The following is a 20,270-nucleotide window of genomic DNA, read 5'->3' as shown; positions in this document are numbered from 1 at the left end:
AAGAGGTACCTTTATAACATGGATCTTACTAAGACAGTCCTCACCTTCTTAACCTTAACCTTACATCATCCAACTCCCGGACAGCCGTCACTTTATGAAACCTAACCGATGCAAAAGTCTCCCCCGTGGTTTATGACCCACTATTCTACTCGATCTTATTGTTAAACGCACTAACTTTTATGATATTATTATTAATATTATAATGCAACCAAGACGCGGGACTGACATTAACACGCTACTATTTCCTTCGAGTTGATAATATCAAAGCGGCGATCAATATAAACAATTTTCGTGTGCTTAAATGAAAAGGAAAAAGGAAATCGAACATTTCGAACATTTTGAAAGTACTACAGTGTTCATACTACAGGCAGACATACAATTAGATATAAAATGGTGAAGTTGGAACTAAGCTCAACCTCATTTTTCTCGAGAAGATAAGAATAAAGGAACGATTTGTCATTCGAATGAAATCTGTCGAATCTTCTAAGAAATGTCTTTAGTTATTTTTGTTATTCTTATGCTTTTAGGTTTCCTGTCATGGGACAAAGACAGCTGTCACGTAGACTTGGAGAAAGAGTTGCAAGCGTTGATAGCACAAGCTCCCGAAGGCGAGGAAGCTCGAAACGGTAAGAAGATTAAATCTAAGGAGAATCGATAAAATTGATTGAATGTTGTGTCATTTTGATTTTGATTATTTCCTTTCGTACAGGAGAACGTCTGATTCAATATGCCACGGAAAATCTTGTTACCGAGGTTTTGATACACCCGCAAACGAATACGTTATTACAATGCATTCGAAATCTTCTCGCAAGTTTCACGAAGCATCGACACATCATACATGCTGGATATACGTTCGGTGGCAATGGTTCCTGGATACTACAGGTAATAAATCATTCAAGATTAACGATAGAGTTTTGATCGCAAGTTGCATCTACTATCGTCACTGGTCAATGTCCTTCGTCCATCTAGGATGGAACCTTTAGTCTCGCGGACTTTCTCGATGCGTTCAGCGAACATGAAGTGCAAAGAGTCCTTCGTGCCTACGAGAATAGCGTTACGGTAGATATTCATTGTGCGGGTGTCGGCGATTGGACAACTACTCGATTATCCAAGGAATCTTGTACTAGGTAAAAAGAATTTTTTACGAAGGACAATCGTTGATATTTTTCTTAATTAAATCAATAAAATAATTTATTTTCCTTCCTATAGATCTTGCCGAGTTCGAGTAAATCCAGACGATGTTTTAACAGCTGGAGTACCAACGATCACGAGCTTCACGAATTATGTCGGGCAATATCTAATCGCTCAAACATTAGACCAACTGATGGAACCGTCCGATGTCGTTGGAAACATCAGGTTCAGCCATCCTACTTTATACGTCTTCCCTGGTGGGCAAGGTGATGCCGCTCTCTTTGGTATAAACGGCTTCAACATGCTCGTCGACGGTGGTTTCGCGAGAAAAGCGTGCTTTTGGGATTTCACGAGGCACTTGGATCGCCTCGACGCTGTTTTGTTAACTAGGATAAATAATAGTAATATCGGCGGCATGTCCAGTGTTCTTCGTAAGAAAAAGGAGATGCATGTCTATCCACAGATCGGTCATTTCTTCTGCAACCTCGTTGTAAGTGAAAATCTTTATTGACAATATCTATTGAACGAATTTTTTTTTTGTACAATATAACAAGATATCGACTTTGACTTTCAGGAAAGAAGACAATCTCATTCACCAGACGGCGACAAAGACATTGATCCTCTGATATTAAATCTGATAGACGTCGGCCAAGAAATGGTCGTCAATCTTCGACACATCAATCTTCGTGCTCATCCATGCTACAGAGATCCAGATCCAATCAATCTCTATCATAAAGTTGGACATGGTACTTTAGATATGTATGTTTTAAGCCCGAACAAGGAGAGCCGAGAAGTGAGAGAATTCTTGGCAAAGTGGCATACGTCGGACGTGAAATTATTCGCTGGGACACATAAAAAGGACTCGAATAATTTAACGTTTCCTATTCAAAATCTTGTCTCAATATGCGCGTTACTAGTTTGGCAACCCGCTAATCCTGAAGATAACATTACTAGAATCTTATTCCCCGGAAGTACACCACAACATAAAATCTTTGAAGGATTTGAACGATTAAAACATTTGGAATTTTTGAAACATCCAATTTGTTCGGCGAAGAGTCTCTCGCCGTCGACGTCGTTAGTAACCTTGAAGGACAAGCCAGTGAAACAAAAATTTGGCTTGATCGAGAAGGAACCAAAGAAAGCGAAAGAAATCGATATTAAGAAAGAGAAAAAAGAATCTCCAGATATCAAGGCGCTAAAAGCTGCTGAGGAAATATCGACGAAAGCGACACCCCAATCAACACCGATAATACCAACATCGAAACCAAGAAAGATAGAAGATAAACCAAAGAAATTAGCGGCGGAGAACAAGAAGATCGATATCGATGCTAAGGAAAAGAAAATCGAGAAGGAGCTGAAGGAGACGAAGAAGGAAGTGAAAAAAGACTCGATTAAAGCTGAGAAAGCTGAAAAACAAGAGAAACATGAGAAACGTGACGAAGAAGTTAGTAAAAAGGAAGTGATCAAGGAGGAACCAGAGAAAGTAGTTCCTACGAAAGAACCGAAAGTAAAAGCTGAGCCAGTAAAAAAGACGAAGGAACCTAAAGTTAGTAGAGCTATGAAAACGGAGGTTTCATCGAAGGTAAAATCATTGGAAAAAAAGATGAAGGCACCGAGCTCAGAGAAGAAAGATACTTCCAAATCGTCACCAACGACACCAAAAAAGACATTGAACGGTGTTGCGACTAAAACAGAAATATCGAAGACTGCACCTAGAGGACGGCCAGCTGCGAAAGCTGTATCAACGGCACCGGCGAAGAGTGCCAAGGATGCGAATAATCGAAAGGTTGTGGAGCAAAAGAATATTGAGAAATCAGTTGCGAAGGAGGCACCTGTTGCAGTTGTCAAGGTATCGGCTAAGCCAAAGCCAATGGATAGAAAGCCAATCAGTCGAAGGCCTAAACCAGTTAGCCCAAGTAAAGCAAGAGTTCCTGGTAGTCCTGCAAAATCGACCCGAAGTACACCGACTGCTTCGGTAAAGTCCGACAAAGATGGTGTTATCAGGAAGATGAAGGGAGATAAGGGTACTACGGATTCTTCGACAGTGTCCACACCTTCCGGAGTCGAACCGGAATCAACGGCGAAGCTCGTTGAAAAAAGTCTAATCGAAAAGTCCGAGGACATTTCTTTGGATTCCATCGAAAGTAAAGTTTTAGCTGACTTGAAAGAAGAACGTGAAGTCGTTGAAGAGATCGAGGCAGTGCTGCAAAAAGCAGAAAGAATTGAGACCAGAAAGGACGATCGTTTCGAAGGAGACGACGAAATTACAGCCGAAGCTACCGATAAAAAGGAAGAAGACATGACGGAGGAAGACGTAACCGCTGAGATCGAAGATGCACCAAAGAAGGAGAGTTCTCGAAAGGAAAGTCAAGAGTTAACGGAAGAAGACGAATATTTGATCGTTGAAAAGGAAGAGATATATACCGAGGACTCTGTTCAGAGTGGTGAAGGCGAACAAAAGCATATCTTGGACGAGGCCGAATCTGAAAAGACTAAAATACTAAAAGATACTATGGAAATAACGAAAGAAAAGGGAGAAAAAGAGGAACCGGAAAAGGGTAAGGTCGAAAGTCCAGAGAAGAAAGCAGAGATTGTCGAAAAGATCCCAACGAAAGAAGAAAAGAAAGTGTCCCCAGAGGAGAAACCTGTTACTACACCAGCTCCGGAAATTACACCAAAGCCAGAAGATAAAGATGATTCTGGTAAAAAAGACAGCGAAGAAGTCACGAAAGAACCATCCAGTTTGAGTCCAGATAAATTGGACTCTTCCGAAAAAAAGACGACTGACACGGACATGAAACCTGAAGTGGATCAAAAAGAACATATTCTTGAAAAATTAGAGGAATCTCAGGAACGTATCTCGACGTTGGAATCGGGTGCCACGACTACTGCTCCGACACTTCCCGAAGATGAACGTATTCCTCTCGACGAGATAAAGGAAGATATCGATGAGAAACACGTTATCGAAGAAGTCAAAGAGAAGGATGCTCCTGTTAAAGCTGAAAAAGAAATTATTACTCAGGCTGTTCCACCGGCGAGTAAACCCGACGTAAAAGTTTTCGACGTTCGACAGGCTGTTCAAGGCTTGCAACGAGACATTGTCAAAACTCCGGACGAAGTCGCCGATCTTCCGGTTCACGAAGAAGTCGATCCGAAACTATATCGAATGGATTTCGAGAAGGACAAGGAAGAAAGAGTAGCAGCTCCACCTACTCAAGAAATCAAGGAACCAGAACCAACACCACCGGTCAAGGAACAAAAAGGTGTTTTCAGTTTCTTCGGTAAAGTAGCTGATAAATTTGAAAAGGGAATCGATAAATTGACGAAAAAAACGAAAAAAGAACCCGAAAAGGAGGAGGATAAGTCATCGTCGAAATCTAGCTCTCCGAAGGAAGCAAAAGTACAAGAAAAGATTACTTTGGAGGAGGTGGATATGGAAAAGATGTTCCCAAAGGTGGGCAAAGTAGCTGAAAAGCCGGAGGGATTCGAAAAGGTTGAGCCTGTGCCATCGGAAGTCAAAGTTGCGGCCATCAAGGAAACTGTAGCTTTCATTGAAGAAGAAGAATCGAAGGACATCAAGAGACGTAGCGTGCCGGATTTGGAAGTGAAGGTGTCTGATAAGGTCGAAGTTATCACGGAGAAGCCAATCGTTTCACCGACCGAAAAATTCGAAGAGAAGGAAGAAAAAGAAGAAAAGGAAAAATTCGTGAAGGAGGAAGATCTTTTGAAGGAAGAGGAAGTCGGGGAAGACGTTGAAGAAGTAAAAGCTCTGCTCGAGGAAGCTTCGAAGAAGTTTAAAACGGTGAAGGATAGCCTTAGAGATTCTCTAGAATCTTTGGAAGAGAAAATCGAAGAAGAGGAAAGTCTTTTACGTCACGAAGCAGCCCTTACGAAGGACATTGTCAAGGACACTTTGGAAGGAGTAGTTGAAAAATTAGAAGAGATGAAACCTCAGATCGAAGATGTAGCGGAAATAAAGGGAACGGAAAAAGTAAAGTTCGATATTCCTAAGGATGAGGAATTTGAAGAAGAATACGAAGAAGAATCTGTTGGTCCAGTCAAGGACGTTAAGGAAGCCGTTCGTGACGTTGGTGAAGTTCTCGCTGGATCGGCAGGTATAGTGATTGACGACAAGCCTAAAGATGTCGTTGAAATCGTGAAAAAAGTCGCTGAAGTATTGAAAGAAGACGATTTTCTCCCTCCCGAGTTATTATTCCAGAAACCTTCCGAGAAGGAACTGACCGAAAGAAAAGTCTCGATACCGAGTGAAAAAACTATCGAAGCTGAAGATAAATTGACCAAACTCGAGGATAAGGTATTCAAACCGATCGTAGAAGATATTCCTATACCCGCAAGGGTCAGTCTTACCAAAGAGATTCCTACGGAAATTGCTAAACCTTTACCGATTTACGAAAAACCTGGAGCGATCGAGGTTGAAGAAAAACCTTCTGAAAAAGTTGTCCAAGACGTAAAAGAAGTCATTTCGCCGGAGAAAGATCAGATCAAGGACATGGAGGATGTTAAAAAGATCTGCGAAGAGATAATGAAAGACGATTATATTCACGAAGAAACGAAGGAAGTCGAGGATTCGACGAAAGTAGACGTGATGAAGGCAGGTCTCGAAGAGATTTGTGTAAAGGATGTAGCCAAACGACCGTCTATCGGAGAAGAACCAAAACAAATGATAGAAGAACCAATTATAGCGTTCGAGCAAAAGGTATCGCCAGCAAAAGCTGAAGTCGTTATGGTTACACCAGATTCTGCACCGACTTCGCCTAAATTCACAACTGAGAAAGTTTACGACGAAGAATTGACGAAAGAACCGATAAAAGAGAAATTACCAGAATTGACTGTGGAAATCAAAGACGTACTTAACAAGCAAACTCCATTGGAAGAAATCATCGAAGAACTCGTGATTACTAAGAAAAAGAAAATAACTATCGAGATCATTGAATATATTACTATTGTTAAACGTGTACCAAGAGAACGTGTGATTTGTATAATCGAAGAGATCATTATAAGGAAGAAACTTAATCCAGAAAGTGTAGTTGACGATATTAATCTTCTTAAAACGACTATAACACCGGAAAAAATCATTGAGATCGAAGAATACATTATTAATGAGTATATTACAAAAGGCAAGAGAATTACCGTTCAAATAATCGAAGAGATTTCAATAAGGAAAGCTGTACCAAAGAGAATCATCATTGAAATCATCGAAGAGATTATTATCAAGAGGAAAATTACAAAAGAGATGGTATACGATATTTCGAGCGAACAGCTTCGTGATCTTCGCAAGGAATCACCCGAGGATGAAAAGATGGATGCTGTGAAGTCCGAAGTTTTAGCAGAAAAGAGAAAATCGATTGCCGTTATCAGTCCAGAAGAAGAAGAAGAAAAAGAAGAGGTGGAAAAAGAAGCTAAAGAAAAGGAAGAAAAGGAGAAGGAAGTTCCTAAAACAAGAAAAGAGGAAAAGTCTGAAGACGAGAAAATCTTAACTCCTGAAAGCATGGAAGAAGTCGAAGATGGCTTCGTTAGTATTCCTTCAGAAGCGGTTTTGTTACATGAAGATCACAAGGTTCAACCAGAAATAAAGAAAAAAGAGGAACCAGAAATTACAAAAGAACATGAAAAAGATGTTATCGATGATTTTGAAGCCGTGGAACAAGAATACAAAGTTCAGGACATTATGGTCACTGAAAAGATACCACAAGTAGGAAAAGAGAAAGAAGAACCAGAGGAGGAGATAGAAGATGACACTAGTGACGTCATCGAAGCCGAAGAAAAGTTTGTGAAGGAGGTCAAGGAAAAAGTTGGAAAGAAGGATATCGAGGACATCGAGGTGGTCAAGGACGTTGACAAAATCGTTGAAAAAGACGAGACAAAAAAGATCGTCGACGATGTGACAATAGAAACGGAAACGTCTGAAGTATCTGAGATAGTCGATACTACGGAAAAATATCTGGACGAAGCTAAAGAGAAGCCTGATGTAAAGGATGTTAAGAAAGAAGAATTAAAAGTTGTCGAAAAAGAGGTGAAATTAAAGGAGCTTGAAGTTAAAGAAACTGAAGAGCCATTGATAAAAGATAAACAGGATGAAAAGAAAATGGAGACTGATTTAGTCAAGGAACCATATCGTAAGGAAAGTGTCACTGTCGAGGAGGCAATTCCAAGAAAATTATCATTGGGGATTAAAGAGGAAGTCAAAATGGTGATGGAAGAGAAAGGAATAGAGGAAATTGCAAAGGCAGCTGAAATAAAAGAGAAAGATGAAGAGAAGAAAGAAATGGAAGACGTTAAGGCTAAAGAAAAAGTTGCACTAATCTCGACCGAAATTAAAGCCGAACCAATGAAAGATGAAAAAGCGATTGCCGAAGTAACGACTGTATCTGATAAGGAGATTGCTCCTAAGAAGGATATTAAAGAAGCAGAGGAAAAAGATACCGAGCCAAAAGCTTTGGCGTTTTCACCAAAGGAAGAGAAAAAACTAGAGATGAAAGATATCGTCGAAAAAGACGTCGAGCCTATGGTAGAAGAAATCGAGAAAGAAGTTAAGAAAGAAGATGAGAAAAAACTTGAAGAAAAAGTTCCTGAGGACGAAAAATTAGCGGACGCCACGGGTCGTGCTATTGAACCTAAAGTAGAAATTATTGAAAAGAAACTGGAGGAGAAGGTTGAGAAAGAAGACAAACTTCCTAAGGACGAAAAATTAGCAGACGCTACTGGTCACGTTGTCGAACCTAAAGTAGATGTTATTGAGAAAAAATTGGAGGAGAAAGAAATAAAACTCGAGGAGAAACTTCCCAAAGACGAGAAACTAGCAGACGGTACTGGTCGTGCAATCGAGCCAAAAGCAGAGGTTATTGATAAAAAATTAGAAGAAAAAGTTGTAATGGAAGAGAAACCGGAAGACAAAGTTCCAAGGGACGAAAAATTAGCAGACGCTACAGGAAGTGCTATTGAACCAAAGACAGAGATTATTGATAAAATAGTAGAGAAAGAAGAAAAACCAGAGGACAAGGTTCCCAAAGATGAAAAATTAACTGATGCAACAGGACGTGCTATTGAGCCAAAAGCTGAAAAAGAGGAAAAACCAGAAGAGAAGATTCTCAAGGATGAAAAATTAGCTGATGCAACAGGACGTGCGATTGAGCCAAAAGCAGAGGTTATTGATGAAAAAATTGAAAAGGAGGAAGAAGATGTAAAAATTCGAAAGAAGAGGAGTCTCCAAGAAGAGCCAGCAATCGAGATAAGCAAGGACTTAAAACCATCCGAAAGCAAAGAAAAAATTGAAAGAGAAGAGGTAGACAAAGTGGAACTATCAAAAGTTGCAGAAGACGCTGGAGTTGTCCATAGAATGTTAGTAACAGCAAGTAGCGAAGATGGTGGACAAGAAATGGATATCTGTCCAACAGGAACAATTACCTTCGCTAAAACCGTCACACCTGATGATTCCTTGAAGGAAGTATCGATTAAAACGACACCTGACAAAGATTCTTTGCTTTTGGACAAAGATTCGATCCAATCGGGAATCAGCTCTCCTGAAAAAGATAGTATTTCGGAAAAATCAGCAACCGAAATTAAAGATACCGAAAAGATCACTCCTGAAGATAGTTTGGATAAGTCTCCACTCGATACACGTGGTTCACAAGATTTTGAAGACAGTTTAGAGAAGTTAGACATCAAAGTAAAGGATATCGAAAGTGTATCACCTAGCACTGAAAAGGTTAAAGAGTTTGACAAAAAAGAAGAAATCCAATCTCCGGTCAAAGATGAGATCAAAGAGATCAGTAAAGTAGAGTCTCCAAAAGAAGAAGCTGTTAGTAAAGCAAGTAGTCCAGACAAGGAAGTTGGCAAAATACCATCACTTCTTGACTTATCCAAAGAAGAAATTTCAAAAATAAAGACTCCCACTTCGACACCGATCGAAGAAAAACACGAAAAGATACCTGAAGCTATAGTTTCCAAATCTCCGGAAACTAGTCGTTCCGAAGACGTTTCACCAACCGAAACGATATTTGCGAAATCGCCTATCGAGAAAAAAGTTCCTGTAGATATTTTGACGAAAGAGACTGAAATTTTGAAGGAAGAAAAAGCGAAGGAAATCGTACAGCCTGTTGATAAAGTCGACAAATCAAAGTCACCGAGTCCTAGCATAGAAGGCCTTGCTGATGAGAAGACTGTTAAAAAATCTCCTGAAGAAGAGAAACCTATTACTGCCGTTATAAGTGCAAAAGATATTGAAGAAAGTATCCTAGATAAAGAAAAATCTTTAAAACTAGACGAGGAGAAAGATAAGATCGAGAAACTTGACGTAAAAGATGTGACTGATAAAACTAGATCACCTAGTATCGAGAAACCTTCTGAAAAGGAACAACTCGAAAAAATTGTTAGTGAAAAATTAGAAAAAGAAGAAAAGACAATAGTTCCTGAAAAATCGAGATCACCGAGCGTCGTTGGCGAAGAAGCAGGAAAACAATTGGATGTAACCAAAATCGAAGCAGAAGTCGATTTAGAAAAAATAGATCACGTCGAGAAACCAAGATCTCTCAGTATAGTGAGTGACAAAGCGATAGAAGAGAAAGAAGTGGATAAAAAAGATGAATCAGAAAAAATTGAGAAGGACGTATTGCTTGAGAAAGCAAAGTCGCCGAGCATTTCCGAGGATAAATCCAAAGAAGAATCCAAATCACGAAGCATAAGTCCTTCGGAAAAGATCGATGAAAAAGAATCGATCGATAAATCGAGATCACCAAGTATTACGACTGAAGAAAAAGCACAACTAGAAAAATCCAAATCTCCGAGCATCTCCGATGAAAAATCTCTAAAGGCTGAGGACGATAAATCGAGATCACCGAGCGTTGTTAGTGATAAAGTGGAAGAAATCGAACGTGAAAAGTCAAAGTCGCCCAGCATTGAGAAGGAATTAACTGTTGACAGATCTAGATCGGCAAGTGTTGTTAGTGAGATTCTGGATACGAAAAAAGTCGAGGAAGTTAAATTAGATCGTGCTAAATCACCGAGTATACCTGAAGAAAAACCTGAAGAAAAAATCGTTAAAGAATCGATTCCCGAATTAAAAGCAGCGGTACCAGCATCTGTCGACGTTCCTAGCGATAAAATAAAAGATGCGAAAGAATTAATCAGTGAAACGGAGAAGGTTGACGTTAAAAAAGAAATCCCTCTTCCCTCCGAAGAAATAACAGTCGATAAATCAAGATCACCTAGCGTGACAAGTGTCTCACAAAAAGTGGAAGACTCGATCGATCGATCGAAATCACCGAGCATAAGCAGTCAAGTATCGGACGAAAAGAAATCGGAAGATCGTTCGAAATCACCGAGCATTGCCAGTGATAAAGTGGAATTGGAAAAGGAAATCGAAAAATCAAGATCACCTAGCATCGTCGATAAAGAAGTTTCTGAAAGTTTGGAAAAACCTTTGCTCGCCGAAGAAAAGAAATCGAGCGAAGTATCTCCGGTGACTGTGAAGGACAAAGAAGACGTCAAGGTTACCGATAAGTCAAGATCACCTAGCGTCGAGAGTACCATCGAAGATAAAGGAGCGATTGATGTATCGAAGTCACCAAGCATAACTGAAAAATTAGAAGACGAGATTAGAAGAAGTAAGTCAGCTAGTATAACCAGTGAAAAATCTGAAGAGAAAGTATTAAGCGAGTTACAAAAATCACCTAGTGTTTCGGACGAAAAAATGGACTCTAAAGAAATAACAGAGAAACTTGTCGAAAAAGAAAAATCACTTAGTCCTGTAAGTGTCGCCGATAGTAAATCAAAATCTCCGAGTATTACCGATGAAAAAGTAACTTCAACAGGAATCACTATCGAATCGATCGAAAGAGCTAAATCACCAAGTATCACCAGTGATAAATCGTTGGAGAAGAAATCGGAGGATCGATCGAAATCTCCGAGTATCGAAGATCGTTCAAAATCACCGAGTATTGTTGGAGAAAAATCTGAGATCAGTGAGGTCATAGAAAAATCTATTGAAACGAAAGAATCCGATAAAACAGATAGAAGTAAATCACCAAGTATATCTCCAAGTATCGCTGGAGAAAAATTGGATCTTAAAGACGTCGAAGAAGTAGTTGATAAATCGAAATCGCCGAGTATTAGTGATAAAGCGGATCTCAAAGATGTGATTATTGAACGATCAATCCGTGAGGATCGTTCTGGCAGTGTCGCAAGTATTACCAGTGAAATCAAAGAACCATCGGAGAAGTCGAAATCTCCTAGCATTTCTAGTGAAAAACTTGACCTTGAGGAAGTAGAAGACGTCGGAATACGAAAGGAATCGATCGGTAAAAGGGAATCGATTGGTATTATTTCGGAAAAATCACAGATAGTAGAAACGGATCAGAAAGTAGAAGATAAATCGAGATCTTCTAGCGTAACGAGCTTTGCTGGTGATCAAAAACCTACAGTGGATTTAGAAAAATCTATTGATATTTCTGAAAAGATCGATATCGATAGAAGTAAATCTCCGAGTATTAGCAGTGATAAATCTGATGATAGAAAACCGGACGATAAAAGTAGTGAACGAGAACATTACGAGGACGCAATCGACGAATCTCGTTCACCTAGCTTCACTGAAGATAAGAGTCTTAGCAAGGAGAGTATCGAATCGACCTCTCCTAGCACTACGGTCGAAAAGTTAGATCGTGTGATAGAAAAGGATGATTTGAAATCGCCCGTGAAATCTGAAGAATTTCATATTCCTAAGAAAGACGTCGAAGGGGCGATAATAGTGGAAGGCAAAGAAGATCGTTCAAGGACACCAAGTGTCGCGGAAGTTAAAGTCGATGATAAGTCTAGGTCGGCTAGTATCATTAGCGAAGTATCTGCTAAAGAAGTCATTGGTAAATTAGAAAAAGAACCTTCACCGGAAAAGGATAAGCAAAAGTCACCTTCTCCGGAAACTGTCAAAGAAGAAAAATTATCGGAGATTGAAGAATCAAGAAAGTCTGCTTCGCCGGAAATAGAAAAAATAGAAAAGGTTGTACCGCCAGAAACAGAGAAACCAAAATCTATTTCACCAGAAGTAGAAAGACTGGATAAGTCACCTACGCTCGAAGTAGATAAACAAAAATCACTTTCACCAGAGTCTGAAAAACTGCCGAAATCACCAACCCCAGAGACTGAAAAGAAAGAAAAATCTCCTTCTCCGGAAGTTTTAAAAGAAAAGTCGCTTTCTCCAGAAATGGAAAAACCATTAAAACCATTGCTCCTTGAATCGGAAAAACAGAAATTGCCTTCGGCAGAAGTAGGAAAAGAAAAGTCTGCTTCGCCCGAAGTAGAAAAAGAAAAGTCTGTATCTCCAAAAATAGAAAAAGAGAAGTCTGCTTCGCCAGAAGTAGAAAAAGAAAAGACTGTTTCGCCAGAAGTAGAAAAAGAAAAGTCTGCTTCGCCAGAAGTAGAAAAACAAAAATCACCTTCGCCAGAGACGAAAACAGAAAAATTACCTTCCCATGAAATAGAGAAATCAAAGTCTCCTACACCAGAAGTACAAAAAGAAAAATCACCATCACCTGAAATACAAAAAGAAAAATCGCCAACACCGGAAATACAAAAAGACAAATCGCCAACACCAGAAATACAGAAAGAAAAATCACCTCCGATAGAAGCGGATAAAGAAAAATCACCATCACCTGAAATACAGAAAGACAAATCGCCAACACCAGAAATACAAAAGGAAAAATCACCATCGCCTGAAGTACAAAAAGAAAAATCGCCGACACCGGAAATACAAAAAGAAAAATCGCCAACACCAGAAATACGAAAAGAAAAATCACCTTCGTTAGAGGCTGAAAAGGAAAAATCACCATCACCTGAAATACAGAAAGAAAAATCGCCAACTCCGGAAGTACAAAAAGAAAAATCACCTTCGATAGAAGCGGAAAAGGAAAAATCACCATCACCTGAATTGCAGAAAGACAAATCGCCAACACCAGAAATACAAAAAGAAAAATCACCTTCGATAGAAGCGGAAAAGGAAAAATCACCATCGCCTGAAGTGCAAAAAGACAAATCGCCAACACCAGAAATACAAAAAGAAAAATCACCTTCGATAGAAGCGGAAAAGGAAAAATCTCCATCGCCTGAAGTACAAAAAGAAAAATCGCCAACACCTGAAATACAAAAAGAGAAATCACCTTCGTTAGAAGCGGAAAAGGAAAAATCACCATCTCCTGAAATACAGAAAGAAAAATCGCCAACACCAGAAATACAAAAAGAAAAATCACCTTTGTTAGAGGCCGATAAAGAAAAATCACCATCTCCTGAAGTACAGAAAGAAAAATCGCCAACACCAGAAATACAAAAAGAAAAATCACCTTCGATAGAAGCGGAAAAGGAAAAATCTCCATCGCCTGAAGTACAAAAAGAAAAATCGCCAACACCTGAAATACAAAAAGAGAAATCACCTTCGTTAGAAGCGGAAAAGGAAAAATCACCATCTCCTGAAATACAGAAAGAAAAATCGCCAACACCAGAAATACAAAAAGAAAAATCACCTTTGTTAGAGGCCGATAAAGAAAAATCACCATCTCCTGAAGTACAGAAAGAAAAATCGCCAACTCCAGAAATACAAAAAGAAAAATCACCTTCGTTAGAGACGAAAAAGGAAAAATCTCCATCACCTGAAGTACAAAAAGAAAAATCGCCAACACCGGAAATACAAAAAGAAAAATCGCCAACACCAGAAATACAAAAAGAAAAATCACCTTCGTTAGAGGACGATAAAGAAAAATCACCATCTCCTGAAATACAGAAAGAAAAATCACCAACTCCAGAAATACAAAAAGAAAAATCACCGTCGTTAGAGGCGGAGAAGGAAAAATCACCATCACCTGAAGTACAAAAAGAAAAATCGCCAACACCGGAAATACAAAAGGAAAAGTCACCTTCGTTAGAATCGGAAAAGGAAAAATCGACATCATCTGATATAGAAAAAGAAAAGTCTCCTTCGTTAGAAAAAGAAAAATCTCCAATATTAGAAACGGAGAAGCAAAAATCTGCTACGCCAGAGGCACTAAAAGAGAAGTCAAGTTCTCCAGAATTGGAAAAAGAAAAGTCACTTTCCCCGGAATTAGAAAAGGAAAAATCTCCAGTCTCGGACAAGGAGAAACAAAAATCTCCTACGCCAGAATTCCAAAAAGAAAAATCAGCTTCTCCAGATATAGAGAAGGAGAAGTCTCCAGTGTTAGAAGCAGAAAAACAAAAATCTCCTACTCCAGAAGCACAAAAAGAAAAAGAGCTTTCACCAGAATTAGAACAAGAAACGTCTCTTAAATCAGAGAAAGATAAGGAAAAGTCACCGACGCCAGAGGCTCTAAAGGAGAAATCACTTTCCCCAGAATTAGAAAAAGAAAAATCTCTTACACCAGAACCAGAAAAAGAAAAAGACAAAGCGCCGTCACCAGAAAAAGAAAAAGAAAAATCTCCAGTGGCAGTGACAGAGAAACAAAAGTCTCCTACGCCAGAGGCAGAAAAAGAAAAATCTCCACCAGCAGAAATACAAAAAGACAAATCAATTTCACCACAAATAGAAAAGGAAAAATCTCCTGCCTTAGAGGAAGAGAAGCAAAAGTCTCCTACACCGGAAGCACCAAAAGAAAAATCACTTTCCCCAGAATTAGAAAAAGAAAAATCTCCAGTACCAAAGACGGAGAAAGAAAAGTCTCTTACACCAGAACCAGATAAAGAAAAAGAAAAATCTCCGGTATCAGAGACGGAGAAAGAAAAGTCTTTGACGCCAGAACCACAAAAAGAAAAATCGCCTTCACCAGAGAAAGAAACAGAAAAAGAAAAATCTCCAGTAGCAGTGACGGAAAAGCAAAAGTCTCCTACGCCAGAGACAGAAAAAGAAAAATCACCACCAGCAGAAATACAAAAAGACAAATCAATTTCACCACAAATAGAAAAGGAAAAATCTCCTGTATTAGAGGGAGAGAAGCAAAAGTCTCCTACACCAGAAGCACCAAAAGAAAAATCACTTTCTCCAGAATTGGAAAAAGAAAAATCTCCTGCACCAGAGACTGGAAAAGAAAAATCTGCATCACCAATAATAGAAAAGGAAAAGTCTCCAGAATTAGTAACAGAAACACAGAAGTCTCTTTCACCAGAAAAAGAAAAAGAAAAATCACTTTCACCAGAGATAGAGAAGGAAAAATCTCCAATAGTGGAAACTGAAAAAGAGAAATCGCCGACCCCTGAAAAAGAAAAAGAAAAATCTCCTTCGCCAGTACCAGAGAAGGAAAAATCTCCAGCAGTAGAAGCGGATAAACAGAAATCGCTTTCACCTGTATCAGAGAAAGAAAAATCACCTGCAGCTGAATCAGAAAAACAAAAATCTCCTTCACCAGTATCAGAAAAAGAAAAATCTCCAGCAGCAGAAGCGGATAAGCAGAAATCGCTTTCACCTGTATCAGAGAAAGAAAAATCACCTGCAGCTGAAAAAGAAAAAGAAAAGTCTCCTTCGCCAGTATCAGAGAAGGAAAAATCTCCAGCAGCAGAAACGGATAAACAGAAATCGCCTTCACCCATATCAGAAAAAGAAAAATCACCTGCAGCTGAATCAGAAAAACAAAAATCTCCTTCACCAGTATCAGAAAAAGAAAAATCTCCAGCAGCAGAAGCGGATAAACAGAAGTCGCCTTCACCTGTATTAGAAAAGGAAAAGTCACCTGCAGCTGAATTAGAAAAAGAAAAATCTCTTTCACCAGTATCAGAGAAGGAAAAATCTCCAGCAGCAGAAATGGATAAACAAAAATCTTCATCACCAGTACCAGAAAAGGAAAAATCACCTGCAGCTGAGTCAGAAAAACAAAAATCTCCTTCACCAGTATCAGAGAAGGAAAAATCTCCAGCAGCAGAAATGGATAAACAGAAATCGCCTTCACCCGTGTCAGAGAAGGAAAAATCTCCAGCAGCAGAAATAGATAAACAGAAATCACCTTCACCAGTATCAGAGAAGGAAAAATCTCCAGCAGTAGAAGCGGATAAACAGAAATCGCTTTCACCTGTATCAGAGAAAGAAAAATCACCTGCAGCTGAATCAGAAAAACAAAAATCGCCTTCACCCGTACCAGAAAAGGAAAAATCACCTGCAGCAGAAGTAGATAAACAGAAATCTCCTTCACCAGTACCAGAGAAGGAAAAATCACCTGCAGCTGAATCAGAAAAACAAAAATCTCCTTCACCCATACCAGAAAAGGAAAAATCACCTGCAGCAGAAGTAGATAAACAAAAATCTCTTTCACCAGTATCAGAGAAGGAAAAATCTCCAGTGGCAGAGTCAGAAAAACAAAAATCACCGTCTCCTGAGTTGGAGAAAGAAAAATCTCCTGCGTTAGAAACAGAAAAACAAAAGACTCCTTCACCGGTAGCGGAGAAAGAAAAATCTCCCGCAATTGAAACTAAAAAGGAAAAATCTCCTTCGTTGGAAGATGCAAAACAAAAATCATTATCTCCAGAAATAGAAAAACAGAAGTCTCTTTCACCGGAAACAGAGAAATCAGAGAAATCGGAGAAATCTATATCCTTAGAATCGGAGAAGGAAAAATCTCTTACACCTGAAGTAGATAAGCAGAAACCAACAACGGTAGAAAAGGAGAAATCTCCATCTTTGGAGAAAGAAAAAGAAAAATCCCTATCGCCAATGACAGAAAAGGAAAAATCTCTTACACCAGAAATAGAAAAGGAAAAATCAGCGTCGCCAAAAGCAGAGAAAGAAACATCGCCTTTATCAGAAACAGAAAAACAAAAATCATCTTTGACAGAGACTGTGAAGTCGTCTTCAGAGACCGAAAGGAGAGAAAGATCTCCAACTCCGGAAAGTGGAAAATTACGAAAATCAATATCACCGGAAGTAGAAGATAAGGTCAGATCACCGACCGGAAGTGAAAAGGAATACGAAGTCGATGCACGTAAGTCGAAAGATGATGACGAAAATGTTCCAAAAGATAGGTCACGTTCGCATAGTTTATTCGAGCCAGGAGAGAAAACACCGTCGACTCGTTCTCGTGCAGCAAGTTTGTACGAAGATAAAATACCAGACAAGTTAAATCTTCAGGAAGGAGCAAAAACGACTTACGATGAAAAAGAAAAGAAAAAACCATTAGAAGAAGAAGAGGAGGAGGAGGAAGAGGAGGAAGAAAAAGAAGAAGAGAAAGATAGACAAATGAGTAGCACAATTGGTATTACCGGATCGATACACGAAGAATTTGAAGAAGTTTATTCTAAGAAAACTAGTCAAGCTAAAGACACAGAAGCTGAACGACTTTCCAAGCAAGATAAATACGAAGACGAGGTAGATGATATTGTTAAAGTGACGGCGGAAAAGGTAGCAGAGATTGAAAAGTATATCGTCGATGAGTTCTTAAGCAAAAAACAAAAGATTACAATATCTGCGATAGAAATAATCGTTCTAGCTTATGCGGTACCAGAATTTACAGTGATGGATATTATAGAAGATATTCTGAGACGGAGAAATCTTCGCAAGGAATCAGTCTTGGACTTTATCGACGAGGAATCCGACGAGAAATCCGAGGAAGAGTTAATAAAATCGATGCCAGCGGGAGTAAAACTGATATCGACCGAAAAGATGAGAGAGGTTGAAAATTATATAATCAATGAATACGTTGATAAAAATAAAAAGATCACTAGTAAGATCTTAGATGAGATCGTTTCTCAGAAAGGTATTCCTCGAAATTTCCTCATCATGATAATTCAAGAGGTAACCGTGAGAAGAAAGATTCCAAGTGGCTTCATTATGGATGCTGAAGTTTTGCAAGAGTCGTTAAGAAAGACATCGGAGGATGAAGGACTTTCTAAGAAGAAGGAGAAGGACGAAGAGCACGGTAAGAGTGTACGTGATTCAAAGAGTCCAAGTTTAAGTTCGGAACCAATCCCTTCGGACAAATCCACTCAAGATAGTCCCGTACATTCAGAGCCACATATTGATGAAGAAATCTCGATTTCTGAAGAGAAACGTACCGAGATTGAACAATTTCTAGAGGAAGAGTATATCAAGAAAGGACGAAAGATTACCGAAGTCATTTTGGAGGAAATAATCGTGAGAACTTCTTTACCAAGATACATTATCCTCGAAATCATCGAAGAAATAATTATCAAGAGAAAATTATCACGTAAATCGATAATCGATGTTGAAATCTATCACGAGGACGAACCTGAAAGTTATGATAAACTCGAATATCGATACGAAAAGTCATCAGATCTTGGACTCTCCGAAGGTGATAGAAAACTTTCTGGTGAGTATAGATTAGGAGGATATGCAGAATCAGCTGGTAGACAAATGGAAAAATCTATTCCAAGTTATCCGTTAGATTACGAGAGTCAATTTCACAAAGCTTTCGTTGGTGGAATGACAGAAATTCGTACGACTCATATAACAACATTGTCTGGAAAATCGACTCCAGATTTTGCTACCCGTGACGGTACACCTGACTCAACGTCTGAACCTACTGGATCCACCGTTGAAAGAACGGATGATAAAAGAATAAGAGCAGCTGATCGAATTTCACCTGACAAACAACAAATTTTGATTTCTAAGGGTGAGATAACTGTTCAAAAAGTTGAAATATTAAAGGAGAGTAGAATCGGTGAGCAAGAGATTCCTCCTGAGAAAGATGACAAGCAAGAAGGAGACGGAGAAACGATCAGAAAAATAATCAAACGTGAAATTATCGAACAAGAAGAACCAGAAATCGTAACTAAAGTAATTAAAAAAAGAGAAATAATCGAGCAAGAAGAACCAGAAAGTATGGACGAAAAGTTAAAGAAAGAACCAGTAGACCAGGTTGAATCTCGAGTAACGACGAAGATCGTGAAACGTGATGTGATCGAAGACGAAAGTGAGCCAGAAATTATAACTAAGATAGTGAAACGAGAAATAATCGAGGAAGACGAACCTGAAGTAATTACCAAAGTGATCAAGAGAGAAATCATTATTCCAGAAGAGAAAATGTCTGATTTGCAGGATCACGAGATCGTGAAAAGGGTAATTAGTAGAGAGGAAACGCCAGAATCAGTTGAAACGATAACAACGAAGACCACGAGAACGATCGTTACTGAGGAACTTCCAACATCAAAAATGTCTACTTCCGATCTAGAAAAACCTGAACTTTATACGTACACGATATCGCGTGAAGGAACATTAGAGAAGATCGATACGTCTAATTTAGATGCTACCTATAAAGTAATCAGTCGAGATGTTACACCAGAAGTTTCGAAGAGTGCCGAGGTTAAAAGAATCGTAACAACAGTTACGACGATTACCGAGCCTGATGGCAAAGTTACCACGAAGAAAGACGTGAAAGAAAGTAGCGATACTGTCGACAGCGAAGAACTTTTAGAGAAACTCATTGATTCTACTATTAGTGAAAAAACTGGAAAGGTCACGACGGCTGAGACAAAAACTACCGAAGGATCGAAAATGGAGAAGGTCATCAAGGAAACGATAACTACGATGACGTCAACGTCCGGTACATCGACTCCAGATGTGAAAACTTTCTATGATTCTGGTAAATCGACTCCTGATTCGAAATTTGAAGAGAAGTCTGATACCATTGGTAAGGATCATTTGGAAAAGGTTGGAAAATTAGAACATTCCGTATCACCATCGGTACGTGATCTGATATCTGACGAGAAAAGTTATTCAGGAAAATCCTCACCGGATATATCCTTGCCAAAGGACATCGTTTATAGTGGCTCTACTGGCAAATCAACTCCGGATATTCCAGTTTCTCCATTGGTTAGGGACGGTGCAGCAGTGCCACCACTTGTATCTGGAAGATCGACACCTGATAGAAGATCGGAAGGTCGGTCGACGACCGCAACGCCCGAAGGATTCAGATCAGGTGAAGTAATTCGAACGATCATTACCACGACCAGAACAATGTCGGAAGAAGGTGAAATCATCACGACCACCAAAGAAGTTACGGAGGCTACCAATGAGAAAGGTGAAACGATAATCTTAGCTGAAAAGACTGACGTTAAGGTTGACGATCGTTTGCCAAGCAAGGATACTGCAGAAATGGCGATCAGGTAAATCAAAGTCTTTTATTTTCTAATTTATTTTTTCAACGACATACCTAAGTAATCGA

The 20,270-nt window shown here is 39.2% G+C and overlaps 1 protein-coding gene across 29 annotated transcripts in view; it reads left to right on the top strand.

Moving 5' to 3' along the window:
* LOC127062804 (microtubule-associated protein futsch) overlaps nt 1-20,270 on the top strand; it is a 45,712-nt gene that overhangs the window by 17,639 nt on the left and 7,803 nt on the right. For 2 of the 29 annotated variants that reach the window (XM_050991599.1, XM_050991589.1), the window contains exons 3-7: nt 528-626; nt 710-882; nt 970-1,127; nt 1,210-1,621; nt 1,706-20,211. In XM_050991599.1, the coding sequence (XP_050847556.1) occupies nt 528-626; nt 710-882; nt 970-1,127; nt 1,210-1,621; nt 1,706-20,211 (19,348 nt within the window). The remainder of the gene's footprint in view (nt 1-527; nt 627-709; nt 883-969; nt 1,128-1,209; nt 1,622-1,705; nt 20,212-20,270) is intronic. The other 27 variants (XM_050991806.1, XM_050991815.1, XM_050991797.1 and 24 more) reach the window with 27 other exon arrangements.

This window comes from Vespula vulgaris, chromosome 1 (assembly GCF_905475345.1).
Source record: "Vespula vulgaris chromosome 1, iyVesVulg1.1, whole genome shotgun sequence".
Classification (NCBI taxonomy): Eukaryota; Metazoa; Arthropoda; class Insecta; order Hymenoptera; family Vespidae; genus Vespula; species Vespula vulgaris.
Note: the sequence above shows the minus strand (reverse complement) of the source record. Positions and strands in the feature narration are given on the sequence as shown.